Below are 21,784 nucleotides of genomic sequence, written 5' to 3' on the forward strand. Positions count from 1 at the left end.
ATTGACATTGAGTGACATTGAGTTGTGTTACTCGTTAGCTCCAAGAAGCAAACATCAGGCACCAGAAATGTTTTGCTGACTGACTGCATTTAGGGTGAAGATGAAATGGTGCACATTTGTTTTTCCCATCAAACCCTTTCTATAAGCGGTAACTTTATAACTTTATAACTGTATAACTTTATAACTCTTCTAGGTGAGCGCTTATTCATCTCTACAGGCTGTTCTGACAGTGTGCCTGCTCTCCATGACGCTTCAGATGAGCTGATGAAACGTGTTATTCTTTACATCCTGCTGTGCCGCGTGCTTTCCTTTCTCTCCGTATGTGTGTGTGTGTGTGTGCGCGTGCCCATGTGTCTATGCACATGCTCCTGACAGATGAGTTAGACGGGTGTGTATTTACACATGTATATGTTTATGTGTTTGTAGGTGGGAAACTGAGACAGGTGTGTGTGTATGTGTATGTGTTACTGAGTGATGGGCCAGACAGGTCTGTGTATAAACTGTGTGTGTGTTTGTGTGTGTGTCCGTATGTTAATATACTGTATATGTGTGGATTCCTAAATGAAACGTTATAGACTGTGTGTGGGTGTGTGTTCGTGTGTATCCCTATAAATATATGCTGTGTTGTAATGTTGTTTTTTTTTGCGTGTGTGTGTGTGTGTGTGTGTGTGTGTGTGTGTGTGTGTGTTCGTATGCGAGTGTTCCATCGTTGCTTAGGAAGCTTAAACTAAATTGACCCCAGTTTGGTTTCCATGGAGAACGTGTTTTTTCTATATGGGGTCATCTGTCTGGAAAATACAGCACAAGAAACACATTACTGTGAATAATGTGTGTGTGTGTGTGTGTGTGTGTTAACATGCCTTTCTTCTGAACAGTGTGTTTCATCTCCAGTGACTTTTACGTTTTAACTGCCTTCATGTTCCAAAGAAACATGAGATCAAATCTCTGCCCCAATCTTCCTCTCTTTCTCCCTTCCTCTCTCCCACTCTTTTTTCCTTTTTGTCTTCATGTCTCCTGACATCTTGACACTCATTCTCTCTCTCTCTCTCTCTCTCTTGTACTCTCTCTCACACTCTCGCTTGTGCTCTCTCTCTCTCTCTGTAGTTTTATGTATGGCGAGCTGACAGATAAGAGGACCATAGAGAAAGTGAGACAAACCTTCGACAACTATGAGTCCAACTGCTTTGAAGTGCTGCTTTACAAAATGAATAGTGAGTGTCCAATCCACTCCTCTGTACCTCTCTCTCTCTCTCTCTCCCTATCACACACACTCTCACTCTCTCTGTGGATATTCATTATTATTGTGATATTGTGATAATCTTCAGTGATTATTTGTGGATCTTCACTCTTTATTGCTTTTGACATCTGACATCGATCACGATGCATCTGTGATCATCCGCAGCCGGCGGCTCGGATATATGTGGATTAGATGACAAAACAAGTCTAAATCTTATCCTGGGCTGCTGCGGCCTCGAGTGACGTGAAATGATCTTATACGGCTTTCCGATATTTCTGACACGTATTGTACCAAATCAAGATTAGACTTCAATAATTCACATTATTTCCGATGTCAAAATCTATTGCTGACGTCAGAACTTGCGAATATGAGGTTCTCAAATCCATACTTACATCTAAAACAGGAAGGCTGTCTCTTTCATCGTTTGGATTTTGTTTTTTCATGAGTCAGTGATGAAGGGCCATTTTTTGTTAAAGTTTATTACAGCAGATGCTGAGGCACAAGGACTACACCTACTTTAGAGGGAGTGACAGGCACAAAGGCCACACCTACTTTACTGGGACTGGGAGGCACAAAGACCATGCCTGATTTAATGGGACTGACAGACCCAAAGGTCACGCCCACCTTCCCTGAGACTGACAGACCCAAAGGTCACGCCCACCTTCCCTGAGACTGACAGGGACAAAGGCCACTTATCCATTACTGGGACTGACAGGCAAAAAGGCAACATTTGCTTTAAAGGGACTGACAGGGACAAAGATCACGCCTACTTTAATGGAAGTTACAGGCACAGAGGCCATGCCCCCTTCAAGCAAGACAAACATACAGATCCACATATTTATTTAAAAGCAGTTTCAGAGACTACCTGCATGTGTTTCTCTTCTGACCCATGACCTCTGACCCATTCCAGGAACGCCGGTGTGGTTCTACATGCAGATTGCACCAATCAGGAATGAGAATGACAAGGTGGTGCTCTTCCTGTGCACGTTTAAAGACATCACTGTGTTTAAGCAGCCTATTGAGGATGAGAGCACCAGAGGTGGGCACACACACACACACACACACACACACACACACACACTTTAATTATTTATTTAGCAGTTGAGAGTATAAATGCTGTCAACTAAGTGTTTGCAGAATCTATATCTGTTGCAATCTGTTGCCGTATCTTTGTCATCCTTAGAAGTCAGCAGTATAATAATAAAGTGAGCCAAAGAAAATAAAACATACACAGCTTGTGATATACATACTTGAAATTATTGATGGAGTTTTTCTTAATAAAGTAAACCATGAAAAAATCTGGAAATTATGTCAATTTACCTCAGTTTAAGAGAATCCAACCTGCCAGCAATAAAATTCATTTGCATTATGCACCTGAAGTTGAAGTTAGCTACAGAATACCTGATAACACCAGATCCTGAGAAAAGGATCACAAACATTTTATTTGAAAAGTATTCACACTGAGCTGTCACGATACGTTCATAAGCGATGTGTTAATCTTTTATAAAGCAATGCTGAGTGATTTATGTCAGGATGTAGAATCTACTGAGGTGATTAAAGATTTTCTGTAGGAAAACACTGTTCAAGACGTTTAAACTTTAACAGACTAAATTTTCTTTCGCATTTAAGTAGCTTTAATACATTTATTACTTATCCATTCCATTCCACATCTGACATTTCATTTAGCTGACGTATAGGCATTGTACATGGTACAGGTGGTGCCTCATAAAAGTGTTATAGTTGTTTTAAATTGAATGAACACTTTAGGAAATGGGATTGAAAATTACAACACATTACATTGGAATGGTGTTTCATAATAGATTTTAATTTGAGGAACTTTGAATTCATGCTTATATTATAACACATTTCTCAAAAGGAAGATGCTCTTGTGTTGAATACAATACAAACACTGTGTTGTTTGTATCGTCATGAATTGATATACACCTTACATAAATCCTCCAGCACTATAAAATGATTCCTGTAAGACCCAAAAATAGCTACCCTATAAATAAAATGTTTACAAATAGCACTGCTCATGAGAAGCTGTCGGTGCAGCATCCGGGTCACAGCACCAAGTCGTGAGTTTTTAGATATTCATTATTACACAGAGTCAAAGCCTCATGATAATCTCAGACCACTTAATCACATGTAGCCATCTTCCACAAATAGACATCCAACACTCAGACACAAACACACACACGTACACGCATACACACATACACGTGCACACACACACATGACCATATGCGTGTGCACTACTTGCCTAAGCCTTCTGTGGTGCCTGGTGCTGCTGGACTCCAGTTCAGCATGTGACTCAGTGTCACACACGTGGGTCTGCATGTGGCTGCACCTGAAGACTGACTTTATCAGAAAATGTTTCCTTTTCAGAGCACGTTTTTTTCTTTTGTGACATTAGCACAAAGACGGTCGGAACAAACACACATTAAGTGTTGTTATGGCTGTCGGTGTAGATTGAGTTAGACAGGACTTTTCATTCACTATAAAACTGATGTTGATGTGTGTGATGTGTCAGGAATTTTCCTGACATGCACAAGAATCACTTATTTTTAAAATGTCTTTTTAAAGTATGTGAGGGTGTGAAAGTAAAGGGGATGCATTTTTATTAGCGGTGCAGGCCATTAAGCACTGTGTGGAGAAGTGAATGAATTACATAGTCCACGAGCCTGAGGCAGTCGCAGACTCTGGTGTTTTACCTTTAGTTACATAATCCATCAGCGTAGATCTGTGTTCTGGGATACAGTGAAGTGTGTGGCGTGTGTGTGTGTGTGTACATGGTTGGCTTGGTCCAGTGTAACCTACACGCCTCAGGACTTTTGTAGCAAATCTCTCTGTCCTTTTGATGAGTCAAATGACAGTTATTGTACTTCTTTGTAAGGTACAGCACTTCCTTTTCTTTTCTTTTTTTTTCAATTCTACTTTTTACTTTTTTTAGAGGCTTTCAGAACAGAGTGTGTGCTTTCTAACTCAGAAGCTAGCATGTGTGTGTCCATGTGAAGTCAACATTTTGTTCACTGTACAGCAATATCTCCTCCTTAAGTTGGATTTTGTCTGGAATACTTCTCCCAAAAATGACATTTATGCAATTTTACCAGCCTTGTCTGGTATTTAAAGTTTGCAAACCTATTGTATCTTATAAATAAAAGGAAGTAACCCTTTTAGCATTGTGTAAACTGCAAGTCTGAATCATCACATATTCACTCAAAATACCAATCATTTGGCTCAGTAACACCATTTCTACATAAACAGTTTAATAAATTAGCAGGCTAAGCCCATAATATCATCCAAATTGCTTTATCCAATTCTCCCTTCAAACTTTGGGCTGCACTCCTACTTGAGTTCAGAATAATGTATGTGCTCAAGCTTAACAATGGAGTTATGACGGTTTTTAGCTATGCAGCATCCTTATGTCCATTTTTTTTTAAATGACAGTATGTCATACAGTATCAGACTGCAAATGATTTGAAGCAACGTGAATGTATAATGATTTAGATTCTCTTATTAACCCTTGGATTCTTACTTACTTATATACAACATAAAATTAGTGTCACTGTTTAATCCCAGAAAGTGACAAACACTCTTATAAAGATGTTTTGTGATTTTTTAAAGCTCTTGCAATAGTGGCATCGTTGCTCTGTGCTCAGAGGGGCCTCAGCATTTAGCAGAGCTAGACTTGGAGCGATGGATTTATGTACACATAAACAAGTGACTTTCTGTAGGGGAGGTAGGATTTAATGGGGTTTTATAACGGGGAAAAATCAATGTACTTTAACACCCTTACAACTGAACTGTACTTAATAGACTATTACTGAGTCAGGTTTAAACTTCAGATAAGCCATTCCCTAACGATGAAACACTGCAGGCTCCTGTGTGACTCTTGTGAAGTTTGAAGTCTGTTGTGATGATCTGGGTTTTGCACAGGCAGCAAAACTGCTAGGGAGTGAAGGATCATTGCTCAACGTGAAAACATGCTGGTGGTCAGTGATGATTGCTCTCAGGAGAAAGTTAGAGGAAGAATGGGGGATTGAAAAACAGAAAACTAGGAAACTCTGACATATTCCTTTCTAGATACCATCCCACCTTAAGTTTCATTGCCCCCCCAAAAAGGGTAAGAGGGTTAACACAGACGTTTCTTTTATATAAACAGTTTTCCTGTCAAGATGTACTTCAAGGTTCTGGTTTAGGCCACTTTTGTTTTCCATTTATATACAGTTGCATTGAAAATGTATGAAATGTCAAAAACATAAAAGCTTGGATGGATAAAAATTTTCTTTACTTAAATTTTGATGAAATATATACTGATATTGGGTGCCAGGTCTGCCTGCAGTAATTGCTAAGTGATTGCTAATTATCCCTAAAGCTAAAGCGAAAACAAAAAATATGCTAACTAATTATGTTGAGAAACTAGCACATGCTTTGATAACCTCTGGATTATACTAATGTAAAGTGTTGCTGGCTGACTGCCCTGCTGTCTCTTTGCAGCTAGTTTAAAATGCAACAGCCCACATCTTTACTGAGGAAAGTAAGTCAGTGCATATTTTCCTTACTTTACTTAGGCTATTATGTATTTATTTAGGCTGTTCTGTATACCTGTACCTAACATAGCTTCAATTAATAATAACTACATTCATCCAAGGGAAGGACTAGCAGCTTCGTTAGCCACAATACAAAGCCATATAGTACCATATCAATATGCACAAATTTAGCTCTAACAAATTACCTGCGTTCGCGAGTGTTCCTATAAAAAAATGTTGTGTATGATCAGTATCACAGTGGTTAATAGAATACTGATGCACGTCTACTTAGGTAAAACCATTAAACTGTAGAAATGCTTCTTTGATATTGGTTAACCTGAAAGTAGCACCTAGCGAAAAAAAAGTTTTAAATCCAGTCCAACAAACAGTGTGAACTCTCCTGCTTCTAGTGGAAGTCAACAAGTACCCTTACTCACTTGCAATTTCTCTCAGTCCCCCCCATAAGGTCTTTTGAAGAACTTCTTCTTTAATCATTGATGAAGTATGAAGTGATGGAGGGTTACATCAAAGGCAGGACTTCTTTGCTCTGCTGCCTGTATATAGATGATAGCTTTATGCCTTATTACTGACTCAGTGCCAAGGTGTCTCTACTTCAGCCGGCCAAAAACAAAAGTCAGAAACGTTAAAAAAAAATGAGGTGGTCATTGGGAAAGATCTGAATGTGAAGAAGAAAAAGTAGGAAATGCCAAGATACCCAGTACAACATTGAGAACCCAAACATCTCGAACATGTTTGCAGGGACTCTAATAAGCCAGTGCAGTTTTGTTTTATTATACAAATTAATACTGTAGGAAAAACTACAGCTGTCTTCCAACCACAGTTCCTGCCTTATCTTAACCATAATTGTGTTTCATACAAACAACAGCTTCTTCTGGTTTGTTGAGCCATTATGGCCACTTTCATTGCCAGAACTGAAGAATGCGTGAAGATATTTTCAAGGCTATCACTAAAAATTCAGTATCCTTGATTTGCTTATATGAGTCACGTCCTTTTTTGTTAATTCATCCTGAAAAAACAAAAATTTAAAGGACTGTCTTGTCCCTCTGACCTTCTGAGAGCTGCTACAGATGGTATGGCTGAGGTTAGAATCTGAATTCCACCAGTGATCACGTGTTGACTGATGTTATATTTCGTGTCCTCCTGCAGGCTGGAGTAAGTTCACCAGGCTCACTCGTGCTCTGACCAACAGCCGGGGCACCAACCAGCAGCTGACTCCTATGAACAAGCCTGAGGTCAGCTCCCACAAAACCTCCCGCCTCGCAGAGGTGAGTGTGTGCACGCATGGATATACGCCATCAGAAACAAGTTACTCCCGACCTTGGCTCATGAAATATAAAGACAAAAATTAAGCGAGCTAAAGGATCTGAGATCAGATGCCAGAACTAGCCTTGACCACGGTCCTTAATCCTCAACACTTTATGTCTATGCTTAGATTAGTTTGGGTAAAAGTGTCTGTCACGTACAAGTAAGGGCAAATTTAAGTAATTGTGATCCTAAGTGTTCCTTCTATTGTTGGGAGAATGCAAGCCATTCATCACTCTGAAAAGGACTGCACCATTGTCAATGCCATGTCATCTACAGTGATGGTAGCCACCATGGACACCTCTATTAACTTATTCCAAATGGGGAAAATGATGCTGTCCGCCTGTAATGTTGCATGAGCAGCAGTTCAGAGAAAGCATGTGTTTGCACTGAATGCTAGCTGATGTGCACTTGTTATAAGAAAATAATCAACTTTCTTATTTATGCAAAGAGTACTACTGACATACATACAGACAGCATTGTCTTACACCCTTGCACACAAACAAGGCTACAAAGGACAAAGTTGTAACAGAACCACAGACATTGAAAGACACACGCATAAACACAAGGACATTACTGTAACCGTATCGCATACTTTCCCCGGCTCGCAGTTTGCCTACACCATCTCCATCTTCTGAGCCTCACTGGCAGATACTGTCATTAATAATTTACACTTTGTCTTCTTCATCCCTCTCTGTCACAAAAAAGGATGGGCTGGACTTTTATACCTTGTTGATGTGTGTGGGTGGTGTGAACTCTTGGTGTTATCTTTCAGACCCTTTAATGAGGGATGGGAGGATGATTTCAGTGGCTCGCGAGGTTTAGCGCTTATTATCTTGTTATAATGTTTTATCTTCTATTAATGGTGAGTAGGCTCACAAGTCCTCTGGTGTGTTACAATGGTTTGATGCTCAGACTGCATCTCTGTCCATAACACATGCTTCTCCCATGCTCCATCTGTTCAGTTCACTTATGTTTTTTCCTTTATCTTTTTGATAATTTTGATGCATTCTTGTTAAGAATTCTCTCTGCTCTCAGGTGCTTCAGCTTGGTTCAGAAATCCTGCCTCAGTACAAGCAGGAAGCTCCCAAGACACCTCCTCACATCATCCTCCACTACTGCACCTTCAAGACCACGTGGGACTGGGTGATCCTCATCCTCACCTTCTACACGGCCATCATGGTGCCCTACAATGTCTCCTTCAAGACCAAGCAGAACAACGTCACCTGGTTGGTGCTGGATAGCGTCGTGGACGTCATCTTCCTGGTGGACATTGTGCTCAACTTCCACACCACGTTCGTCGGGCCCGGAGGCGAGGTCATCTCAGATCCCAAGCTGATCCGAATGAATTATCTCAAGACCTGGTTTGTGATAGACCTGCTCTCTTGCTTGCCATATGACATCATCAACGCTTTCGAGAACGTGGATGAGGTCAGTATTAGTAGGTTGCCTCAGCATTGTCTCTTGAATCAACAGAATCTCGGTACTGCAAGAGAAAGTGATAGTCAGGCTAAGGCTAAGGAGCTGTGCCTAGTTGCCTATCGACCCTTCCATCTAGTTGGTCCAGTAATTTGGTATGTCATACCATTAAAGTAATGCCTTGCTGTGAAATGATCTACTCAAAAACACAAAGATAATAAGGTCATCCCTGTTGTGAGGCTGCCAGTCCTCTCAGACTGGCTATTCAAACGGATTTTAAACATCAGGAGTTGTGCCACTCCGGAGAAATCAGTATAATTTTGATATTAACTTGAAGAGAGGAAAACAGAACCACATTGAGGCCCTGAATTAATAATATCCAAGTAACGCATGATAATTTGCTTCTTTAAGGGTATTTTAAGGGTTTTTCTAGCATACAAATTAGTAACAGAAAGGATTAGACTTGTTGGTAGAGGAGGCAGGCCTTTTCTGCTCGCACGGTTGTAAAGAGTGATTATTTGAGTTACCTTGGCCTTCCTGTCAGCTCAAACCAGTCCGTACATTCTCCTCTGAAGTCTCTCATCAACAAGGTGTTTCCTCTCACAGAACTGGATGTTTTTTTGTTTATCTCAACATTCTGCGTAAAGTCCAGAGACTGTTGTGCTTGAAAATCAGGAGATCAACAGTTTCTGAAATATTCGAACCAGTCCATTTGGCAGCAACAACCATGCCACAATTGAAGTCACTGAGATAACTGTGAATTTCCATTCTAATTGTTGATGTGAACCTTAACTGAAGCTTGTTGACCCGTATCTGCACGATTCCATGCTGCCACATGATTGGCTGATTGGATAATTGCATGAATTAGCAGGTGTACAGGTGTTCTTTTGAGTGTATATTTCTTTTGGATGCCCTCCAAAATGTTGACAATTCATGTATTTTAAGAGAGGTGGACTAAGAGCAGAGATTTGCAGCCAGACCTTCTTAAGGTTTTCTAAAGCGTCTCGCAAATATTAACATTCAGAGCACAGCAGCTATTCAAGAGCCTTTCAGATGAGCAGAGAATTGTCTTTGAGGTTTAAACCACAAGTCTTAATGCTTTGATTTAATGATATTAGGTATTTCAATGATCTGGGTGACTGAAAATCCTCACACAAACCCTCAGAGCCAGAGCTAGAGCTCTTTCAGCCCCCATCTTTCCCCTTAACAAGCCCAGCCTCCACTGATTGTGACATTTCTGTAGCTGTAGGCGATCACTCCTGGGGTATAGCATTAGCCATAGCACTTGTCAGCATGAACATTAGTCCCACTGCAGAAGGTAAGTGCAGAAGTTAGCATGACCTTATGACAAAATGTTCCTTATTATCACTAGTAACAAAATGGTAATTAGTTTTTTTTTTTTTAAATGACACATTTTTTTACTAAAAATAATACCAAAAATGTTGGTTTTGCAACATCGGGCTTCATGTCCTAAGCTCAAATTCTTAGGAATTCTTAAAAAAAAAAGCCGTTAGGCCCTGAGCAAGGCACTGCCCTGCGCTCTGACCCCAGCGTCCTAACTTCACTGTGCTATAATATATATGTGACAAATAAAGGCTTCTTCTTCTAAATTCTCTCTGTTTTTTAAATCATATGTAAAGTGGGATTGCAAAGGTTTGCACATCCTTAGGACACAATTAAGACAAAACAGATTTATAGCAGAAAGATATTCCTCTGTTCGGTTTAACAAATATGGTTAAATAGTGTATTTTACAATATTAATGGTAAAAAAATCTAATTACATCAATTAAAAAGTCCCCCCCCCCCATTTTCTGAAAAAATATATATGTAAATATAAATATTTTCTATTAACATGTTTGCCTTTATAACTGCCTCCAGCCTATTTCATATCAGCTTTAATCATTGTTCGGAAAATTTCTGCACGTTTCTCTTGACGTGTCTGTTATAACTCTTGTTACAAATCTGGAGACTGAGAAGCTTTTCAAACTATTTTTCTAATGATTTCTGCCTTATGTTTTGGATCAATGTCTTCTTGCAGGATACAACCACATTTAATTTGTTTCTGTAGTTAAATTGCAAAACCATGTTTAAAAACCATACAGGATGCACATTTTTACCTCGAATCCTGTGGGAGCTTTCTGATTTTGTTGTTGTGTATGAAATTACAGTTATACAGTTGTACAGTGTTAGGAATTATTCACAGCGAACTCTAGAGAGTCGAAAATCTTTGCCTTACAAGAAATCATTTGAAGTGGAGGGTTTAGACGTGAGCAAGTAATTTACTAACTGAGGGCCATTTGAGTTTAGTCCTGCTGTAAATACTGTATGTTCCTAAGGGAGAAACAGTCAAAGTGTGGAAAAAGCACACACACAAACACACAGTTTAATTCCCAAAGCAAAACACTTCAATGTTTACTCTCACGTTAGATCACAAGATAGCAGTAAGAGCCTCTTTTTTTCTTGCACGCTTTCCATTTTGCCTTACGAAGTTGAAAGGGAATGTATTTAACTCCTAAGGGTGTAACGCAAACATTATTGTTCATATTATTTAATCTGTAGTGTTTCTTCTTTATAGCTGTGATAAGCGAACTTGTGTCACAGTACAATATTTCACTGAACTGGTTTTAATCATTTTATTGTATAGTGAAGGCAGGTGTGAAAGGTGTGAAGGCTAAAGGCTAATCACTACATTATTGCTAAATCAACGGGGATCAAGGTTAATGTGTTAATGACTGGGAGGTTGAATTCAAACCCCAGAGATTCGCCGCTGTTAGTCCCAAGACCTTTAACCCTCAAATGCAGCTATACTTGGATTTGATTTTTGCTTCACTTGCTCTGAATAGAAACATTTATTCATATGAATAAGTCAGATCAGTTGGATAAGAGGCTGTTGAGTATTGGTGAGACCAGCGTCCTTTTAATGCAGTTTAAATATTACTTAGTTGTGGTGTATTTTATGTATTTGATCCTGAGAATATGTCTGAGAGACATGCTATTCGTTTATTTCCCAAAGACACTCTTTAGCTCCTTGATTAATGGAATTATTTTATCAGCACAAACTGAGCTATAAATCTCAGTGATCTTGTTGTCAGTGTAATGAACTGTTTAGCTTCCAGCAGACAAAAAAATAAAGAAAAAAGCTTCTTTAGAAATTTACAAAGGGTGCATAAAATGATGATGTTTGGAGTATTACATTTGAGCATTTTAAATAATATGTATTGCATCACTGTTCCTTAAATATATCTTTTTTTTTATCGTGTCATTTTTATTTACATAAAAGTAGCTTCTCTCCAATTCCTTCTCCTGTTTTCTACATTCCCTGAATTGTTAATTTATTAAATAATGACATGTCATACTTTTCATTCGTTTATAGTTACATTTAATGTTCATGAAACTAGTTAGTTCCTGTTATCACTTACAGCAGCTCTGAACAGTCGTTCCCTCACCAGCCTCTCTTTTTCTCTCTCTTGACGTTAATAGACAAAAAAGTGCACCTTTTCATGTTACCGAGAAGCCACAAAGCGTAAACTCTTGTGTCCTGAAGATGTCGCTATAGAGACGATAACGTATTAGATCGAGTGCATTAATATAAATCTGTGCCTTACAGCTGCACTACTGTCAGAGCTGCTGTTATAGAAAACTAATCAACACCTTCTGAACAATCAGAATCTAGACTGTGGCGTGAAAGGTTATAATCTACACTTTCAACAATAATTTTTTTTGCATGTTCCTATGAGCTACGGTGAAGGGTTACTAGATCATAATGTCCTTCATGAAGCGAGGAGGTTTTGAATTCAAATCCCATAACTGTATGTTGTTCTCTTAAACATTATGTTGCGCCTCATCTACAGGTCTGTTTGGATAAAAATTTAGCCAAATGAATAAATAAAAAAGTAAATTATATGAATGTCATCATTCACATGTAGAAGCCCATTAGGAATTAAAACACGGCTATATTTCATATATTTATGATTGTTCAATCCTCAATTCAGCAAATGCTTTCAAAAATTGTATTGCTATTGTAGTGCTTCTTAAAGGCATGATTGTAATCAGATGCAATTTAACAAGTAGAATGAATAGCAAAATGATTCCCCTCGTACTGTGTCTGCTTGCAGATTATTTTGTAAAACTGTGTGTCAGAGTTTCTCAAATTCTCCATAAATTTACTAAGTGCTAAAAGTGTTTATAACAGCCTTAATACTGCATTTATGAAATGTGCAGAAACACCCTGAGTTCTCTGAATGTCCCATATCACATTAGATTATTATTTTACAAATAGTTAATCGGTCAGAAACAGTAGCTGCAAAATTATTTCCCATGATTGTCATTGTGAAGTCACTGTGGAAATATGCAATATATATAATCTGTTTTGTTTCAAAAACACAAACACCAGGCAAAAATGTTTGTTACAAAATGATCCAGGTGTCATATTTGCAGAATACAGATGAGTGTAAAGGTTTGCAACCCCCTGTGGTTTTTGAATGGAAGAAATGTGCTGCTATTTTACCAAAAAAAAAAAAAATCCAAAATGTTAAAAAAAAAAATTAAATGTATTCTGCAGCAAGAGAACAATCCAAAATATGGAGTGAAATCAGAAAAATGAAAAGACGTTTTGCAAGTTATTAGATACCATCTCTTGGACTGATATACATAAATCGTGAATTTTCAAAATATCTTAAAATATATTATTTAGTCATTTTGTTACGTGTTATGATACCTATCACAGGTATGTCTTGCTGCTGTAGATAGTTTTTCTTCATTTTGTCCTAAGGGTGTGCAAACTTTTGCATGTCCACTTTATATTTTGATTAAAATTTAAAAACTCTCTTCGGCGGAATTGAGCCGAGGACATGAAGCTCGATTCATTGGTTGCAAAACCATATTTTATTAGTTAGGTATTAGTTAAAATTACAAATGCATCATTTTGAAACAATCAGAAATAGACGAATAGAGGATAATCATTAGCTCCTCCTTCATCCTCTCTTCCAGGGCATCAGCAGTTTGTTCAGCTCTCTGAAGGTGGTGCGTCTGCTGCGTTTGGGGCGTGTGGCGCGAAAACTGGACCACTATCTGGAATACGGCGCGGCCGTGCTGGTCCTGCTGGTGTGTGTGTTCGGATTGGTGGCCCACTGGCTAGCCTGTATCTGGTACAGCATTGGAGATTATGAGGTCATTGACAAGCTCAGTAACACCATCAAGACGGACAGCTGGCTCTACCAGTTAGCCTTGACCACCGGCTCTCCGTACCGCTACAATGCCAGCGGCTCTGGTCAATTGGAAGGCGGCCCCGGGAAACACACGCTCTACATTACGTCCCTGTATTTCACCATGACGAGTCTGACAACCATCGGATTCGGGAACATCGCTCCCACCACTGACGGAGAGAAGATCTTCTCTGTGGCCATGATGATGGGGGGATGTGAGTATGCATCTCTGTTTACTTCTTCTGCTATACCTATTCCTATATAGAAGGCGTATAGGAAAATAATCAACAACAGTGTGGCGTGATGAAGCCGAGTCACTGTTACCACCCTGAAGTTGATTATTTTCCAATAACAGGATGTCCTGAAGTGTTCTATTCTCCTTCTTGTATACTACAGCAATATACAATTTTTTTTTATTAAAGAACAGCACAGATTTTTATCCGCTTATAGTTGCATTTAATATTGTGAAACATCTGCAGCTTTTCTTTCCTCTCTCTTGAAATTAATTACACAGTTTATCCTGTTACCGATGAGCTCCTCCATCTTGAAGATGTCAGAACATGTAAAGTTACAGCTTTACCTCTGACTGTTACAAAGCACTGAGACTGGAGACTCCTTCTATAAATGTTAAATAAACGTCTCCTTACAGAAAACCTCACTATATCAAAGATTACACATTTTGAAAATCTGTTTATGTGGCAATAACGTTTTAGGATGTTCCAGAAAATGAATCAACACACTTCTGTGCAGTCAGAATTGAGAGTTCAGCAGCGTTGTGGTATTATATTTAAAACTGAGACGTTTCTATTAGTTTGTCTTTTACTTCCTCAGCCATGAGGCATTGAGGTGTCTTTTAATTCTCAGGTCAGATCGATATACTCTATTCCATCACCATCTCTTTCTATTTTTCTCTCGGACACACCCACAATCCGTTAGATTCCACAGTTCAGATCGATCGGCTGTTTAATTCAATCAGTGGCTGATGAGAGAGAATGGGACGGTGAGCTGAGTAAGCGAATCTGAGCCCACTTACATTACCGAGCCATTTTTACAGCCGAGTCTTTCTCAGCCACAGCCTCGCATTAGGTTACAGCCATTTTTAGCTGGAGTTTATTAGATTTTATAACATGCTGCAGGCATAGGCTGCATGGCGCAAGTTTATTCACACAGTATTAGATTTTTAGGATGAAGTCTGTAATAAAATATCTGCATGTCTACTCTATGATTAAAACTCTTGTATCCGGACGGATATGAATTTTCAGCACGCTTTCTTTTTCCTACATCGAATACAAAATTGTAAGAGGGGTTGGTTTTTTTGTTTGTTTAGCATAAAATTTGCATACATTTACAGAAAAAGACATTGATTATATTGTTAATAACATTGATGACATGATCATTTGAACAGTTATGAGTAAATTCCAACAAATGAGATTGATGTGGTTGGATATCGTTCCATTTCATACATATAGTTGTAAGAAAAGATATAAACTCTGTCCTTAACCCTGACCTTTGTGTCTTATATATAAATGGCTATCCTTAAAAACAGACATAAATATGTCATGTAAATAAGAATTATTTACATAATTATTATTACTGAGTCACTATTACAATCACGAAGTTGTTTATTTATAGAAAATTAATCAACAGCTTCTGACCAATCAGATTTCACTGATGTGATTTCACAGATTTCACAGATTGCACTGTGGTATAATAATTATAATTAGATTGAAATTAGAGTCATTTTCAAAATTCTTACTCAGCTAATCAGCAAACTAGCTGAAAACTACCCTTTTATAAATGGATAAAAATTGCAACATGTTTATAACAGATAATGTTGGCAAATTGCTGTGGTATAAGAAGAATAAAACATATTAAGTGTGCTGTTGTAGGAAAATGGTCAACTTCATGGTGGTAGCATTTAATCTGCTTCATCACACCACCTTGTCAGGAATAAGACATGGCACGTACTGTGTTATTCCTTATTTATTTAACACTGTGCAGGAGAGTAAAGTTCAGCTTTAGTCTTCATCACGGTCAGTTTCTGACCATGGCACTGCTGTTAGCTAGAGACCATGACATTTAGGTGTTTTAAGATGTATCTCGTACCAGCACCATACAGAGTATCATGCCAGCATCACTGCTGAGTTGAAAATAAACCACCGTTCAAATAATATCTGCTCAGGGGTTGTCCCTTTTCTTTGATGGATGGGGTAGAGGGGGGCCAATACATTGTGCACTGCATCAGATGGGCTATAGTGGAGTGATGTGTAAATATAAATATAAAAAGAACATTGAAGCACACTTTATAAATGAGATTTCATCAATTTTAAAAAATCTCCAGTTCAGCTTCTGCTCTGTGAATCCTGGGAATGAGAAGCAGGAATGGAGCATCCAGCTATTCGATCACTTGGACTCTCTTCTCTTAGTCTCTTTAGTGGAAGGACAGATAAGGAGGATAAAAACGAGTTCTGCACTGCTGTGGACCTGATCGCTTCCTAATGCACAAAGCTGTACAGAGATTTAAAGCATCTTTAAGCAAAGCAGTATAAATTGCTGTCGCTATCATCCCCCTGCAGCTGTTTATTGTTTGTCAGAACGGTGGCGAGGTCCTTTTAGGCCTCATTATCAGCTGCTGCCGTTTACACAAATTCCCTACAGAGTGACTCTGTGTCCTCCGAATGGCTTTCCCACTCATCATTTCCACTCAACAAGCACAGTCTGCCATTAACATCACGCTAAAACTTCCCCTGAACACTGAAACGACGTTCCTGCGCGCACACACTCACACACACACACACAAACACAGTGCACTGATTATCAACACGTCAGCACACGTGCTCTCTCTGACTCGTGAATATGTCCAGGAACGATTTTCTCACTCCTGAAAAATGATTAAAAAACCAACTCTCACTTGTGTGTGTTTTTATAAGCTTCTGGCTTAGTTTAATACAGCAACAAACACAAAAAAACCAGAAACCAGACCCTTTAAGAATGTATCACACTGCTTTAGGCTCTGTTTAGTCATTTTTATATACACTGCAAATACAATAATTATGCATGTTATATGGCTGAATGCAAAAGATTGGATACCCTTAGGATCGATGAGACATCAAGTGAAATCAAAATGCTATCAAATTATTTCTGAATGTGATGACTTTGCATGGCCAACTTTTGCTTTTATTGCTGCCTATAACCTCTTTTGTTTCCTCTGAGAAGCCATGTCTCAGTCGCAGTATTCTTCTTCCACCTTCCGACTAACATCGTCCTTGATGATTATCACTCATTTAGAACTTGAATCTTTCCTTCACTGGGACTGATGTATTCAGAGGCCACGCCTCCTTCACTGGGACTGATGTATTCAGAGGCCACGCCTCCTTCACTGGGACTGATATATTCAGAGGCCACGCCTCCTTCACTGGGACTGATGTATTCAGAGGCCACGCCTCCTTCACTGGGACTGATGTATTCAGAGGACACGCCTCTTTCACTGGGACCCAACAGAAATAGAGGCCACACCCATTCCACTTCATTTTAGGTTACAAACAGCCAGTGGGTGGCTTTAAAAGTGCACTGATTAGCATATAGCTACATGATGTCAGTGTGTTTGTGTCTCTCTGGAGGGTAAATGGATCTGTTAGTGTGGAAATAAGTGCCAGATTTGGGCCTAATGACACAAAACAACAACAAAAACTACAAAATAGTCTGACACGGTATAGCACGTGAGTGCAGTTACTGCAATTTATTGCACATGTAGATCTCCTACAGAGCTTCACATTTGCAAATCTCCTGCCTTGTCATCAGTGTGTTTTGATTATCAAACATTCTGTTTTGATTTTATTAGACAATTTGGCAGTAATCAAATTTTAGTGCTGTGCATTGCGTGAGACGTAGTCAGTATCATAGCAATGTGCAGAAATGTTTATTATGGTTTTGAAGTGCAGTAATATTATTTTTGTCCTGTACAGAAGCTGAGGTACCTAATTTTACTTCACTGGTGCAAGTCATGAGAGCGCAGGACAGTGGGATATAGGGAAAAATGCAAACATACAGCCATGTGACAATATCTGAATATAACATATAACACAAAATCAACAGAAAAATGGTTTGAAAAGGTTGTGTAGACAGTTTTCAAAGCAACTGGTGGACATATTAGACAATATTTATATCACTGTCAAGAGAGAGAAAAAAGAGAGGCTGGTGAGGAAACAACTGTTTATAGCTGCTATAGTGTAAGTGATAACTTGTTTCTCAACATTGAAATTAACTAGAAATGGATCAAAAGTATATTTTAATTCTTTAATAAATAAAAAAATCTTAAATATTGGCAAATTGCTGTGGTGGAAGAGGAATAATCACTTGAGGTGTGCTGTTATAAGAAAATAATAAACTTCAGAGTAGCAACAGTAACTCCGCTTCATCACACCAACCTGTCATTGATTATTTTCCTACAACGACACAGTGTTTTATTCCTCTTATACCACAGTGATTTTCCAAGGCTAACAATTTTATATTTATTAACGAACAATGCATCACAATCTTTATCCATTTAGCCATGATCAGGAACACAATCAGTGATCAGAACACTTATGGGAAACACACGGCTCAAACTAGAGAACACAGAGTACATCTTACACAAGAAACGTGCAGAACCGAAGAGCACAAAAGCAGAACTGGAGCATAAATACGTTCATGGCCTTGCAGAGGCACAATAGAAACTTTTGTTAACGGGTACTAATATGAGGATTAATGAGGAGTAGGTGTGAATAATGATCACAAGGAGTCTGATAACTGAATCACTCCGCTCTCTCATTTATTTTCTTGTGTGCTTTTTTTAATTCATCTCTTTCTTCTGTCTTTATTTGTCACGCGTGGCACTGAAGTGTTTGCAGAACTATTTCAGGTAAGGTTGCTATGGAGAAGAGGAGCGTGATGAGGATGATTAATGTGAGGCAATAACGTTTCCCATGGAGATGAAGTTTGAACAGTTGCGCATTCCTTCAAATCACGTTCAAAACGCTTTCCACACAAGTCACATCTTCCTGTTTTCCCAGCAGAATATCTCCGGAGCCACATGTGGAAGCTTTCTGTAAGGGTTGGAATGCTAACGCCATAAACATTTTGCCTTATATTATTCAAAATGTCTTAAAAAAAACTCCACCACCACACCCCTTCTTCAGAGGACAATAAGGACTTTGTTAGCAATATATCAATATATAAAGTTACATTTTTGAACTATTATCGTCGCTCCTAAGAGAGAGAGAAGAAAAAATGGGAAGGAAAGAAAAACGAAGAGAAAAATTATAAAAAAAAGAAAATAAAAATAAGAGAGGAATAGAGAAAAAATAGTATGTACATCTGCATGTGATCATCAACAAATCTAACACAGTTTGGCAGCAAAATAGGAACAAAGTTTTATTTTTTAAATTTACTTCTCAAAATTCATCTGTTCTTCAGCTCTTCTCTACGCCACAATCTTCGGAAACGTCACCACCATCTTCCAGCAGATGTCCGCCAACACCAACCGCTACCATGAGATGCTGAACAACGTGAGGGACTTCCTGAAGCTTTACCAGGTGCCCAAAGGCCTGAGCGAGCGGGTGATGGATTACATCGTCTCCACGTGGTCCATGACCAAAGGCATAGACACCGAGAAGGTGAGACATGAGGGATGAAATTAAAGCCATTAGACATGGACTTCAGAGCTGATGAGGTTGAGGAAAGAGATTCTGGAAAGTCTTTATTGTGTGAATAAATGTCCAGAAATTTCTTGATCATAAGCCAGTAATTATATTTTCTAAAAACTTTTCAGAGTTCGAATTTTATTTTGAGAAATCGAGAAATTGCTAGCGAGAAATAACTTCTCTCCGTGGCAGTAGGACAGTAGTCTCCTGTCCACATGTCCACAGGTGCTCTCCATCTGTCCCAAAGACATGCGTGCAGACATCTGCGTCCACCTGAACAGGAAGGTGTTTAACGAACACCCTGCGTTCCGATTGGCCAGCGACGGCTGCCTGCGCTCGTTAGCTGTGGAGTTCCAGACCATCCATTGTGCTCCCGGGGACCTCATATTCCACGCCGGGGAAAGCGTCGACACGCTGTGCTTCGTAGTGTCTGGTTCACTCGAGGTTATCCAGGACGACGAGGTCATTGCCATACTAGGTGAGTATGACTCTGATCGGTCTGAATAAAAAGAGAAATTTGCAGGATTCTTCATCGATTTTATTTTTGGACTTTTTCCCCCACTGTTAATGTCGCATTGATTGCATTTCCATTTGATAGTTCTCTTCCCCGTTAAAGGCCACCCCACTTCCAATCAGAAACCTCATTGAAACCGACACCGTAAGCGCTAACTCGAGTCGTCATGGGGACCGAGTCGTATAGAGCGTTAATCACTTCCCATGGGAGGCCCAGGGCCTCAGGAGGAGGCAGGAGAGTCAATAACTCCTGCCGTGATGATAGAGAGAACAGCAGAACGGCTCTGTGGGGAGCATCACAGCAGGGGCTGAAATGGCAAAAAGTCTGCTCGCTTGTCTCGGTCATTTTTATTCAGTTATGTCTCATCAACACCTGCCGCGTCTCAGCAGTTTCACCGCCTGGCTGCTTGTTTCTGGTTACTTTTTGACATTTAACTAGAGCCATTGCTGATAGGGTGAAGATATAAAAAATGTTCGGTCAGTAGAGTTCTGATGCTTAGCAAGCTTGGAATGGAATGTACGGAATAAAAAACTCCATGTCATGCTGTGATAGGAAAATAATCAGCGACGAGATAGAGTGACGAAGCGTAGTTACTGTTCCCACTCTGAAGTTGAATATTTTCCTGTAACAGCATGTCCTGAAGTGTTTTATTCCTGTTACTCCACAGCAGCTGTTCGATGATTACATATTTTTATTTATTAAAGAACGAAATGCCATACTTTTTGTCCCTGTATAGTCGATGTCCACAAAAGAAGTTGTTTCTTGTATTCACTTACATTAAAGCAGCTGTAAACAGTCATTCCCTCAACGACCACTCTTTTTTCTCTGTCTTGAAGTTAATAAGACAAAAAACCTGCATGTTATTTTACCAAGAAACTGCACAGTACACACTCCTCTGTCCATCTTAGCAAGTGAAAATATCAGTTATACGATTACAGTCAATGAAATATAAGACTATTAAATCTTTTCAAAGACAATAAAAGCTTGCCTCACTATTCCTAAAAGTAGCTGCCAAAAGAACAAGACTATTTTAAGCTTGAAATTTGTGAAAATGTCTGGAAACTTTTATGTTTAATAATCTTATATTTGGTTTATTGTAATCTTCTATCATAGGAAAGTTGACAATATTCGAAATGTTTGAACTTGCTAAGATGTCGACTTTCCTGTGGTGGAAAACTTACCAACTTACTTCTGTGTGCTTCATGCCAGAATTGATCATTTTTATTGTAATTATTTATTTTGCAATTTAAACCAGAAACAGAAGCATATATAGCTATATTCTTGCAACAAAAGACCGAGCAGACTGTTTAACCTCTTGGCCACATCTGAAATTGTGTACTTCTGCTCTAAATACTACACAAGTAGTGAAACTGGAACTTTTTCACAGTCTATTTGTTACAGTAGCATGCGGTTTATGGAATTTAGGCTTTGTCTTATTTCCATTTTCTTTCTTCTTGACTTTTGATATGAAATCGAGTGATGAAATCACGTTTTTGCATGAGATCACATGGCCACTCTTCTGTGTGTACTTTTAACAGAGAACAGGTCCAGACTGAAATGAAATAATGTCTAATTGTTCACCATAAAGTGCCTTGTTGAGATTTCAGACACGCAGCACGTTGCAGTCATCTCATTAGTGAATGAATTGGGGGCGTACAGTACACTTAGTTAATAATGTGATTCATTATGAAGCACATGCCTTGTGTGCTCATTGTACTGGCTAATTTGTATTTAATTGGCCTTGCGTGCTCTGCCACTTACTGACAAATTTGTTAATTGGAACAAGTCGTTAACAAGGTGAAACAATCAGCGATTGTTTCAGATCAGATCAGTGAAAAATATCTCATATTAACATGTGAAAGATCTCTCATATT

At 38.9% G+C, this 21,784-nt stretch overlaps 1 protein-coding gene across 2 annotated transcripts in view; it reads left to right on the plus strand.

Moving 5' to 3' along the window:
• Positions 1 to 21,784, plus strand: part of kcnh5b (potassium voltage-gated channel, subfamily H (eag-related), member 5b) — a 44,269-nt gene that overhangs the window by 6,877 nt on the left and 15,608 nt on the right. Inside the window, exons 3-9 of one of the 2 annotated variants that reach the window (XM_034302607.2) lie at positions 1,105 to 1,211; positions 2,148 to 2,276; positions 6,937 to 7,055; positions 8,131 to 8,523; positions 13,501 to 13,930; positions 19,170 to 19,369; positions 19,592 to 19,874. In XM_034302607.2, coding sequence (XP_034158498.2) covers positions 1,105 to 1,211; positions 2,148 to 2,276; positions 6,937 to 7,055; positions 8,131 to 8,523; positions 13,501 to 13,930; positions 19,170 to 19,369; positions 19,592 to 19,874 — 1,661 coding nt within the window. The remainder of the gene's footprint in view (positions 1 to 1,104; positions 1,212 to 2,147; positions 2,277 to 6,936; positions 7,056 to 8,130; positions 8,524 to 13,500; positions 13,931 to 19,169; positions 19,370 to 19,591; positions 19,875 to 21,784) is intronic. The other variant, XM_034302608.2, reaches the window with a different exon arrangement.

Source organism: Pangasianodon hypophthalmus, chromosome 3, assembly GCF_027358585.1.
Source record: "Pangasianodon hypophthalmus isolate fPanHyp1 chromosome 3, fPanHyp1.pri, whole genome shotgun sequence".
NCBI lineage: Eukaryota > Metazoa > Chordata > Actinopteri > Siluriformes > Pangasiidae > Pangasianodon > Pangasianodon hypophthalmus.